Source organism: Centroberyx gerrardi, chromosome 5 (assembly GCF_048128805.1).
Source record: "Centroberyx gerrardi isolate f3 chromosome 5, fCenGer3.hap1.cur.20231027, whole genome shotgun sequence".
Lineage (NCBI taxonomy): Eukaryota > Metazoa > Chordata > Actinopteri > Beryciformes > Berycidae > Centroberyx > Centroberyx gerrardi.
In genome coordinates, this window is record NC_136001.1 from 17,580,362 (window position 1) to 17,592,407 (window position 12,046).

At 42.7% G+C, this 12,046-nt stretch overlaps 1 protein-coding gene across 2 annotated transcripts; it reads right to left on the reverse strand.

Annotated features, from left to right (window-relative positions):
* Positions 1-324: 324 nt before the first annotated feature.
* Positions 325-11,836, reverse strand: rbm6 (RNA binding motif protein 6). 2 transcript variants are annotated; one of them, XM_078283679.1, is made up of 23 exons: positions 11,766-11,836; positions 11,031-11,099; positions 9,237-10,773; positions 9,020-9,109; positions 8,811-8,880; positions 7,778-7,851; positions 5,622-5,696; positions 5,189-5,480; positions 4,880-5,037; positions 4,635-4,735; positions 4,487-4,556; positions 4,304-4,379; positions 4,133-4,191; positions 3,925-4,045; positions 3,592-3,689; positions 2,770-3,147; positions 2,520-2,669; positions 2,291-2,356; positions 1,855-2,079; positions 1,681-1,755; positions 1,495-1,589; positions 1,323-1,368; positions 325-1,228 (listed from the first exon to the last, which is right to left on the reverse strand). In XM_078283679.1, the coding sequence occupies exons 2-23, from the start codon at positions 11,075-11,077 to the stop codon at positions 1,136-1,138; spliced, it is 3,996 nt and encodes a 1,331-aa protein (XP_078139805.1). In that variant the 5' UTR covers positions 11,078-11,099; positions 11,766-11,836; the 3' UTR covers positions 325-1,135. The 2 variants fall into 2 exon arrangements, with proteins under 2 accessions (XP_078139805.1, XP_071751352.1); XM_071895251.2 differs by having other exon boundaries at positions 4,304-4,382.
* Positions 11,837-12,046: the final 210 nt, after the last annotated feature.

Here is a 12,046-nt window from a genome sequence, read left to right on the forward strand (position 1 = left end):
TGGTTCCTTCACCTCAGGAAAGGTTGGAGTGCAGCCCTTACGTTCTATAACTCCTGCAGTGCATAACTGGGGGGTTGAACAGAATAAGTTAACATCATGCATCAAAGTAAGCCCAAGTCTGCATCTACTGAGCTGCAGAATTCAACGGAGCTTATCACTGTGGCAAACCCAGAGAATGTGCAAACCAAGTTGGAAAGACCAGCTTCTATTACTGACAATTTTCGTTGAAGACAGAACTTGGGACACAATCCTAATTGTAGACAAACAATTTTCATAAACGTGGTGAGTCCGATTAATGAATACTGATGATTTGATTGAGCGGTCTAGCTGGTTTATCGCTAATGCCAGTATTTATTCAATTTATTTATTTTTTGTCATGAGACAGACAACAGTTCACATTAAGAATATAAAAGTAAAAACACTCAAAGGATCTTGCTGCCATCTAGTGAAGATGAGGTGCATGCACGGTGGCATTAACTGTACAGTGGGACCAGTGCAGAGCTGTAAATGGGATACTTCCAAAATACAGTGAATACAATTCTGTAAAACAATCACTTTAGAGGGGTAAACAAAGATAGAACGAACAAGGAAGTCCATAATTTTCCATTTTTGTTTTCTCTTTACTTAAAAATGTGTACATATAATACCAATTCCAACCAATGAGAAGGAAAATCCATGTAAAAACTGCTCGGTTTTAAAACAATATTAAACTGTGTAGCCAGGTTATGACAATACCACTTAAAAAAACATAAGAGGACAACCAGTCTGGACACCTATTAGAATTTTACACACCAGCCACACATAAAATATGGACCAAAAAAAAAAAAAAAAAAAGGAAAATCAACAGAATAGCATGGATAACCTTCTACAGAACATCCACCGTTGAGGAAACGTCAACTAATGCTCCAACTGACTCTTCAGCTCCACTGTATTCGAGTACTATCGCTTTTTGGGCCACAGCATATTTCACTTGATTTCAGTACATAACGTCATTGCTTTAGAGTGTAGTAAGGGCCAAGGCAGAGAAGCAGTAAACAGTCAAAGTGATTTCTCATGCCAAGGCGGGCAAGCAATTCATATTAACACTTCACATGTCCAAACGAGGACGCTGCAGGGATTTGTTCAGATGGTTGGGTCACTCTAGCTCCTTGAACCGTGCAAACATGGCCTTGCGAACTGCTTGTTTGTAAGTGGCATGGTCCCAAACAACAGGCTCTTTCTTTTTCCTCTGTGAAAGGGAGAGATGAATGCAATGAAGGGCTTAATCAACTAACACCAAACACCAAATTGAATATATCAGCAAAATTAAGTTTCACACCTACCGCCACAGGTTCAGCCCCTAAACCAGGCCTCTCACTGACTTTTTCCCTAAACATGGAGAACAAGCCTGTTATGCAGAATCCAAAGTCAAATATCCTTAACTAAACCAGCCAAATGCTGCTTTATTTCTGACTTTCACCTTTTCAAGAACACAATCAATCGTGGCACACCTACCTCGAGCCTCCAGCCCATGTATTAAGCTGCTGCTGTTGGTGATGGTGTTTTCTTCTCTTCTGTTCTGGGGACCTGGGTGACTCTCTGGCATTCAACTATGGATGGAGGATAGGTTCCACCTTTAGCAGTTAATCGATAACATGACCCTCCTCAGCATCAGATTTTTTACCATTCATTTTCACTTACTTCTTTCTCCTGGTTCTCCAAAGCCTCTAGCTCCTTCTTGGACTTCTTGATCTTGAGGTGGATCTCCATATTTTGCTGTTGGACAGAGCAATGAGACAAGAATATGTTAAGTTGTTAGAGGCTCTATAGGGTCATTTCAACCACAGTTCATGTATAGAGGTTAAATGGTAGTACTTTGTGTAGGTCCGAAAGCTGCTGGTGGCGGATCAGAGCATCCTTGTTGGGAAACTGTCTCCTACACAGCAGGCAGGCCATCTTCTTCCAGTCTGTCAGTTTGTCGTCCTTGTCATCTGATTGGCTCTTGGAGCTTTTCGGTGTTTCCTGCTTCTCCTCTTCCACCTCCTCGTCACTTCCAGCACCATAGTCTGACGCCAGCAGACCCAGGGAGCCCATTGGACGCTGGGGAGGCAAAGCAAAGCGGCAATCAGAATTTCTCAAGCAGGTATTTTTTTCCCTTTTTTATCGAATAATGGCCTGTTCACATCATTTTTGAGATGGTACATTGAAGAAAGCCAACAAAGTATGTTAAGTATGATCAAAGATTAAACCCCATGCAGTTGCAGTATGTAGTATGCATAGTGGACTGAAACACTTGGTACAGGATTCTTACCTTTCCCTTTTCCTCTTTCTTAGGGGGAGCAAGGGGCTTCTTAAAAAGATCATCTCCAACAGATCCCTGAGCAAGGAGACAAAGCGTAGGACCAAACATTATTACAAGTTAGTAGAAAAAAAAAAAAACTTTCTTACAACCAAGTGATCAAGTTCATTGTAAAATCCATGTATAGAGGAAACAAAAAGCAGATTTTAGAATGTATGGGTATTGGAAGAGGTTCCCTAACCTTCCGCTCAAAGATAGCAAAACCTGCATCAGCCGCCTTTGAAGTCTTCCTGTCCTCTAGCCCTCCAGTCTTCAGCAGCGGTGATGGGGATCGGACACTATCCTTCTGACGATTCTGGATCTTTGCCCAGCGCTCCATATCTTTCATGATCTGAGACAGCAACAAACTTATTAACCATTTGCCCTTTAGTTACACACACACATATATATTTCACGTACTGTGCACGTATACTATCATATTGGAGGGCTACCTTGACAGCAGCAAGACTTCTTGGCTTCTCCTCTTTATTATCCTTGTCCTTTTTAGCAGAGTCCTCCTCCTCTCTCTTCTCAGGGGTTGATGCAGAAGTTGGGACAGACTCTGGGGTGGGGTTGGGGGCAGAGCCAAGAGCTGGTGGTGGGGTTTGATGAGGGGCAAGGGTAGGCACTACAGTGTGGGCAGGCTTGGGCTCTGATGGCTTCTTCATTTCCAGAGGGGCATCTGCTGCTGGGTTGGAAAGAATGGCCTGGACTTCAGCCGTCATGGTCACAGGCTGGGTCTCTGCAGAGCTCGCCCCTGGCACCGGGATGTAGGTCTTCGTCATGGCATCCCAGTACAAGTACTCCTGGGTTTGGGCATTGTAGAAGTACTGTACACAAAAAAAGGAAAAGTAAGCAACAAGACACAAGCCAATTACTTGAGACACCAATGACAGGGTTGGCTACCAACTGCCTTAGATAGTGGGGAATATCATCACATTTTATCACCGTTTGATTTTATCACTTTGCTTCTATCTGTCTTCACCGACATTCATATCATTTAATTTTTAAAATTATTTACCGCTAGCCCAATAAGGCTGAATGATGGAAGATGAAAAAATGTATCTTAGATGATACAAATAATTTTATGTAGACATGTATTCACTGTATTTATCAATCTCTAAAAGGTTAGTGACTGCAGTATGACTATAGCAGCTGGATACACTTGTGTGCCGCAACATTGTCATGTTTCTCCGTAGCTACTTTTTTGCCAACTTAGCCATTTTGTGGGCCAGGAAAAGTGGCTGGATCAATGTGTTTCCCTGTATTCTCACCCTAGAGCTGGGGTCGTAATACAGAGTAGTCTCAGGGTCGTAGTAGAAGCCTGACGTGGCATCAAACAGATAGCTGGACATGTCTGGAGTCTCAGAGCCTGGAGAAATAAATATATATATAAATATATATATATAATATATAAATAAATGTGACAAACATGTAAATACATATTAAGCAAAAAAGCAGTTGCATTTCAAGTAGCACTGATGATTCTAGAAACATGATAGTTGCAATAGTTTGCTATGTATCGTCATCATGATCACTAATCATCATTATTAGTCTGGATGACTTGAGAAACAAAATTATTTTACTGCAATTGATTTGTCTCTTACCATAGATGTAGGTCTCTGATCCGTCTGCTGTGGCTGCCATCCCAGCTGATTCTGCAGACACATGAGGTCCACCAGCCTGGTACGAGGGATCAACGCTTGGGGTCTCACCATAGCCAACTCCCTATGAGGTGTTAGATGGACGTGTAAAGTTTACTGCCCAGTTACAAGACCAATTATCTCCATCTTTTCTTTGTTCTTCACAACCTACCTGGCTATAGCTGGAGTCTGATGATAGAGAAGGGTTAATGCTGCCAGCCATCAAGTCACCTGGCGAAACAAAAAGTGAGACTACTTATTAAGACAGTTCTCTGTTCAAGTCTAGTGATAATCAATAGTGCGTAGGGACTGGGACATCAGTGTGTGTGCGAGGAAGTCTAACCTTGCATGCCAGCTGAGGTGCTACCAGGTGGCTGCAGAGATTGTGAGTACTGTAGAGACTGCGGATACTGCTGCTGCTGAAATTCCAAGACAAAATCAACAGGTCATTTTTCAGAGCGCTAGGAACAACCCTTTCTTTTCAATCATTCTTTGACAAAGCAAAACAATAATGACCACAACCTACCCCCATCATATTGGCTTCAGGTGGATACCCCAGGAGAGAACTGCTTGGTTTATCAAATTCTCTTCTGAAACTGGGACAGACAGGAATTCATCAGTGAAGAACGGGATTTATCCACTACACGTGAGAAAAATGGGGCATGGTCACTCACCTTTGGTTCTTCAGTGGTTTTGCGACCTCAGCATAAACTCTGACACCGTCGATAGAAAGGGGCCTGGGTTTAGTGAGGAGCTCAACCAGACGTGTCACTTGCTACAAAAGAAGACACAATGGTTAGTGCTGGATATTCACAGGAAAAAACAACTGTTTTGATGTGTACACTTGAAAAACGGTAATCTCAGGCTCTGTTATAACATGGAAGTGCAGCAGAACAGGTGGATTAATGTTATCTGATACCTCGTGGGAGTCCATGTCAACGAAGCAGAAGCACTTAGCTCCAGGCGTCTTGCCCTTGACTAGACGGACATTCCTCTCATCCAGATATGCAAAGGGATCCAAGGCTTTTAGGATGGTCTCTACTGTGGTGGTGGGCTTCACATTCTTTATTATCATGGCTGTACAGTAACACAAGGGGAAAATGCACTTATCTCGACTCAATTATGCGTTACAAAGGCATATAATCGAACAAATACGTCCATGGATTGCTAGAATTTGTGACTATAAGCAGCGGCTTAAGAAAAGTACCAGTAGCTTTGGACAACTCACTCTTGCTGTCTTTAAAGACGGGGTCAGTTTGGTGTGAACCGTGATGTGGAGGGTTGCGGTTGGCCCAAGACTCTGCCTGCTGCTCTGTTTCTTGCTGTTGGAGCTGCTGGTCCACCTGCTGCTGCCAGGCCTCTGGGGTCAGGTCAGAGCTCCGCTGCCACTGGCCCTGGGACAAGGGCTCCATAGGGGCTTTGGCCTTGGACCCATTCAGGTTGCTCTTCAACTTCTCCAGGGGTTCATCTGGACTGGGCAACAGGGGCTCCTGGAGTTGGGGTACTTTGTGATCTGATTCCTAATTCACAGAGAGGTGGCGGATGACATGGCAATTATAACATGCTTTTAAAAGCTAATGAACTGTACTAGGGTGAACAATAAGGTGATTGGCTATACTATGGAAAAAGTATAAGTAATCATTCCCTCTGACAAAACTCACATGAGCAGTTCTTTCACTCTTGTCTGGTTGGATGTATTTCATGGAAGCTGTTTTAGTGCCAACCTTGAGGGATCCCTGAAAGGAAAAGAGCAAAGTTCAGTCAACATCGTGCTACACAATCGACTGACATCTAATTCTACCAATGACACCCAACATGCACTGTGGAAGGTTTAGCCCTCCTCCTCCTCACTGCTGAGGGTAAAATGGGCAGACACTTATGGTTGTGTACGAAGCCCACATCCAGGATCATGATTCACACAGGCTATTTGGCTCCATGCTATGGTAAACTGTTTGAAAGGGAAATCTGACTGTGTAAATGTATGAAGACTAATGTCCATGGAATAATATCCAAAAGAAAATGACAGAACTTTGTCAACTGTGTCAAATAAGAACCAGGACTCTCAGTAAATAAGGCCTACAAACCAAACTATGCCATGGCAAATGCCTCATGTTCACAAACTAGACTACATCTGTACAAAGAGATTTGAGGTGTTTCAAAAGCAAACTCAAAGCACATGTAAATGTGCTTGCCAAATTAGGTGTCTAATGTGTTTAATATCCATAGATTTCATCTAGGTGGTCCTCGTCAAAGATGGAATATAAATCCACACCGGTTGCTTGCACAGTGCATCTCATTTGCACAACTAAGAATTAACCATCAAAAAGGCATAGATCCAACCATGCATATGAAATTGCATTTAGAAAAAAAAGCTCAAACCACCATTTAACTCTCATCATAGCTTGGCACTTAAATGGCTGTTCACATATTTATATCACCATCTTCCATGTGTCTACAGCTGTCTGTGGAGCTATGACAAGTAGCAGGATAAAGGACATCAGTGGAACCAGCTGATAAGAGTTTTGTGCAACCAACCAGTCTACTAATGGAAATAACAGTGCCATGTATTTGCATATTTCGGCAATAATTGAGTTGATCCCAAATACCAACAGGTGATGTGCTTCTCCTATTTTGAAAGATATATGATCAAAGTGAAATCCTCCTGGACAGTGTTGAAGATCATGTTCAATATGTCAAGATGGGTACTCCGTAAGACAACATGTTATTCAAAGCACTCCAATGAAAGTTGAAGATAAGCTGGTGGGAAACAATCCATGACGATGAGTACAGGAGAATACCATCAAGAGGGTATGTACTGTTCAAGGAAAAGGTCACAGACCATTGAAAAGAGCCTGAATGGGCAAAGAAATTTTGCCACAGAAGGACTGATGCAGAAACCTAAAGACGACAACCCTCAAAAGCAATGTAGGCCATACTGTTGCATGACGAAGAAAATCATATCAGACTTGTATTAAACACAATACTTCACTTGGAAGAAATGCTAGTTTACTGCGTAAAGAATAACATTAAGCTACTTCTACTCTCAAAATGGTCATTTTCACTTGCAAAGTAAGCAATCGAAACATGTACAGTATGGGAAATGTCTAAACTGCAGGTTTGTCAGTAAGAAGGCATCAGTAAGAAAAGTACTCAAATCTGCAGGTATTCCCAAGACAGCAGAACTTCTTCATAGCCTGCAATCTAGCAAAGAAAACAGGATATCAAAATTTCCTGGACACAAAGACTGTGTTACGCAGACCAAGTCCCAACACATGAAAACTGTGGGTAAATACCTTCTTTGTCAACATAATCATGAAGTCATTGCAAAATGACAAAACTTCAGAACTATTAGATGATCCACATAAGAGGTAGTATTTTTCAGCCATCTGTACTTTCTGGTTAAATCCATTCCAAGGTTAGGCGGTTTTGGGCTTTAAATTAGAAATGTTATTTACAGTCAAGGGCTAGAAAACAAAGGAGTGGATACCTATGTCTTCCTGTGCACATACACGACAGCAGATGTAAAGTAACTCAGGTTTCTTTGAATCTTCTCTTTGAGTGCTAACCAAGTAACCTGTAGTAGTAACGTAGTACCCTAGCTTTCTGGATAAGTAACTGTGTATTTCTTTTTGTAGAATGAGGTTGCCAAATATTGCCATCAAAAATGCCAGCAAGTGCTATCTCCATCTCCTTAAGCAATAATTACAACCCCTTCCCAGGACCCATCTCTCCCTCCCCCATCCTACTAAATGCCCTCTCAACCCCCCGTAATCCTGATGGGAGAGACGGCCTTCGTAGAGTGACGAGGATGGGCCACCTTGTTGGACTCCATGAAGTGGACTGCATCCTCGAGGTTTAAAAACTCCACATAGGCCGTATCGTAGCTGTAACCTGGGGACAGCATTTGAAATACAGATGGGTTTTTGTTAGTCAATGCCAGTAAGGATAGTCACCCAGTAAAAACATAAAAGACAGTAGTTCGTGAATACATCGAGAACAGTGAGCATTTTTCTGGTAGCGAATTTTACACCTTCATTGACACACATACCTTTTCAGGACAACATACATCATAATGTTCATACTTTTTTCCTCTTCAGTCGTCTGACCATTGACTGCATATCTGACTTAGCAATGACAGGCTTTGTTAAAGCCAAGCCTTTACAGACAGATATTCCAGACACAGTTAAGGACTGCATGTTGTAGCACAATGGAGACAAAATAATGCAATATAACAGCTGCTATCTTGGCATCTCCTGGAGTGGTGCATCTCCTTGTGTGATGTAAGTCTTTATGCACTTGTAAAATTAATAAATTATTTGCTTTTTTGGCCTCTGAAACATTTGACATAATCTCAACAAAAGGGCTTGGCGTCTTGCATAACCATGTCTACTATCAACCCATTAAGGAAAAACTTGCACTCTAAAGCAGATGTTTAGATCAGCAGTATCAACAACCTGAAGTGTAAGAAAAGCACTAACAAAGCGGTCTCCGTTTCCGGCTTGTTGTTGATGAAGTTCTTTTGTCAGTCAAAATACATGCATAAAATGCCTCTGAAGGACGCTTTCAGTGACATCAAATATCACTCTCCAAGGCTGCTATGTTAAGGAAATCCTCTGTGATTGTTGACAATGACCCTACATCCTCAGACATGTAAAATGTGAATGGCATAACACAGAAAACCCCTTCCTGTTTTACTGAGCGATTTCATCCAGACCAAGAACAACAAAAGCCACCAAGAAGCATTACAAAGAAAGAGTGCGAAGGTTCGAATGTCGTAATAGCGAATACGTCGTGGGACATGTTAGCGATCGATTGCCCCAAACACTTCCACAAAGCAACTTATTTCTCACCTGGCACAACACTTTTTATTTTCATCCCCTGCATTGACACGCCATCACGAACTGCAAAGGCACCAAGAATCTGAAATAGAATGTATCACAATTAGTGAGTCTGAGTCTTAAAACACTGGTCTCCAAGCAAAGTCCTACAAATCCAAGAAGCTTTTAACAGTCTATTAACCATAATAAAACAGGGTTTTGTTTTTCAGTTTGATTCTTACCTGCTCCATGGTGGCAGTCTTTGGAATACCAATTATGGATATTGTATTGGAAACTTTGTCCTCCACTGATGCACTCCTATAATCTTGATCCTTTCACAGAAATTTTGATTAAAATTACAGTTATAAAACATCAGGATGATAAAATATACCCTGAGGTTACAAGATGCCTTAATAATTTTTATACAAATACCAGTGGAAAAGTAAAAATGATGCCTACCTGAGAACCAGAGTCACTAAATTTTGAAGGTGGGATTGGTTTAGCTTCTTTCAGAACTTTCTCTGGCGCTTGAAAATCCTCACGCTTGTAATCAAAAGCCCTCCCGGACCCTGTTCTATAATCAATGTCCCTGTAGTCTTGATCTCTCCCCTGTACTGCGCTGCTACTTTGGAAGTCACGTTCCGTCGCCATCTTACTCCTCGCAGGTCCCTGATTATGTGGCATATCCTTCGGCCCTTTAAAACAATCATTTGGCTCCTTAATTTCTTGAGAGGGCTGATTCTTCTCTTGATGGTAAGCGGGCCTTTCATCAAGATTTGATGCATTCTGACTCAGTTTGGGATCCCTTACTCCAAGCCAATGTTTACTCTCATTCTCTCTACCAAGTGGGCCTGCATGAGGACTCATTTCTGGGAGTGGATGGTCTTGTGGAGCTTTGCGGCCAATTGATGGTGGATCCATAGCAGCAAAGTGACCACCACGAGGGAAGCCAACCTCTTTCCCTGAGAATTCAGCAGATGGTCTATCCCTCTCTTTAAACGGTGATGGATCTCCAGCATGTCCTTCTCTGCCAAAACCTAAAGGGAAACTCTTGTCTGTTACACCTCCCACACCTTTAGTCACATTTGAAAAAGGGTTCTTGTCCTTCTGACGGTTCTTCCACTCCTCTGCAAGAGTCATCTCTTCACCACTTCTATAGTCCATCAGGGGGCTATCTCTTGATTCTGAAAATTCTCTGTCTCTGTGTGCGTCTTCTGCACCCATAAAGCCTGGTCTTTGGGGGCCATCTGAGGGCATGTCTGACCTTCCCCTGTCCATTGGAGCAACGTCGCTTCCAAACCTTAATGGAGATCGCTCCCTACCTCTGAATTCAGCTGAAGGTCCGGGACGATTTCTGAAATCCATATCAGATTCAAATCCGCCTCTTGCATTAAAAGGTGCGCCCCCTCTTCTGTCAAAGTCCATCATCCTCCTGTCACGTGGAGGTACGTCCATATTATAGCCATCAATGTCATCCATGTCCATTGGAGGCCTATCACGCACGTCCCTAAATCCATCATTTCTCTCCATCGGGTCCAAAGGAAATCCTCTTCTCCCATCCATGTTGGGATTGTTGAACCCTGGCATATCATAGCGCAACGCCTCTCTGTCTCTCATATCCATAAATCTGTTGTTTGGCTCCCTTGGTGGCATACCTCTCCCTCCTACGTCTAACGAGTTCCTGCCTGGTCCCATGAAACCAGATGAATTCATCAGCTTGTCTCTGATTGCAATTTCATATTGCCTTCTAAGACTAAAGTCTGGCTCTTCTCCAGGTCTGAAGAAATCTCTGTTTGGCTCTCTACCTCGCATATCACGTGGCTCCATATCACGCCCCCTCATGGACGGACCATCCATCCTCCTCATGTCCATAGGTGGTAGATCTAGAGGTCTAGGGCCCATATGACCCTTGGGACCCATGTTCATCCCATCTCTACCTCTAAAATCAGGCATGGACCCATCTCTGCCCCCAAACATTTCTCCACGATGATCACCGCTGGAACACACATCAATACTTTTAAGTTAGGCTACAGATGGCTGAAAGAGCAAATTACCAACCAAACAATGGAACTTAGGGGGGAAAAAAAACAACAGAGGGGAAAAATAATCAAGCTTCTCACTTAAATTGCCTAACCAATCACCATATATTTAGGAAGACACTTAACAACAGTTGAACAAAAGATTGTTTACTTTAATAATGTGGTCGATATTTGTCATACAGCTCTGCCTATAATTAAAATTCTGCCTGCTTACCGAAAGGGTGGTCCTCCCCGTGGCCCTTGCCCTGGTCCATCCCACATGTTTCTCTAGGCAGTGTCTTATCTGGTGGCAAAGTCGATGTCAGAAGATTGTCAGTTTTGTAACATTAGCTATATGTAGATGTCAAACCACACACAACTACACCACTTTTTGTTAAACACTAGCAGGCAGCTCCACAATCACACAATTGGTAACGAATAGACCTTGGCCGCACAACCCATGAGATGACGTAATGATCCAAATATTTGAGAGCGCGTGTGGCCGCATAACTGATCGTACACACATTCAAGCGCGCGTGTGTGTGTGTGCTGTTTTGATTGATGCGACGCTACTTCAAAGTCCCTCAAACCAGCGGCGAGTAACATTAGCTAGATGGCGTGATTGCTAATGTTAGCCCATAGACCAATGGCCTGCTACTTATAGGCCTTTCAAGTCTGTAATACAATGAACAAATGGTGTTAAAATCACCGACTGCCTATTAACGAGGTAATTTAAGTGAACGGTCGCGTTATTATGGCAATGGTCGCGTGATTATTGTACTAATTACAGACCATTATAGCTAGCCCATCGACAGCGCTTAGACCCTACATAGGTTCTGAGAGCTAACGTTAGCAAAGCCGGTTTCTTTAGCTTGCAACTGGGCTGCAAAGAGCAACATCAATCGTAATACAGAGGACTTAGACTACAAATGCCATTATTTCCGCGTAGATATTAATTTGGGGGACCCACCTTGATTATTCTTCAAGCTCAGTATCAATGTTGCAGGAGGTTATTGCCCAGGTTATCAATGGCTAAAACGGACTGTAGAAAAAAAATGGAGACGAATATGCGTAGTTTTCCGGGGAGTGACGACTGATCTGCGTAGATTAAAGGGGCGTGACTGGGATTTGTAGTTCAATGCTACAGACAGCGCTCAAATAGGCTTATAATACTCAGACCCGAGGCTAGTTTGGGCAAACCCCCTCAGATGTATTCTTTCATTGTAATTTATCAAATATGAGATGCCCAAA

Bases quoted from the DNA above. Each gene is read 5' to 3' on its own strand.
- rbm6 (XM_071895251.2), bottom strand. From the start codon at position 11,077: ATGTGGGATGGACCAGGGCAAGGGCCACGGGGAGGACCACCCTTTCG. The intron at 5,038-5,188 runs GTGAGTTGTCCA...GTTACTGTACAG, and splicing joins CGTCTTTAAAGACAGCAAGA to CCATGATAATAAAGAATGTG. The intron at 3,690-3,924 runs GTAAGAGACAAA...TTATTTCTCCAG, and splicing joins ATCAGAGACCTACATCTATG to GCTCTGAGACTCCAGACATG.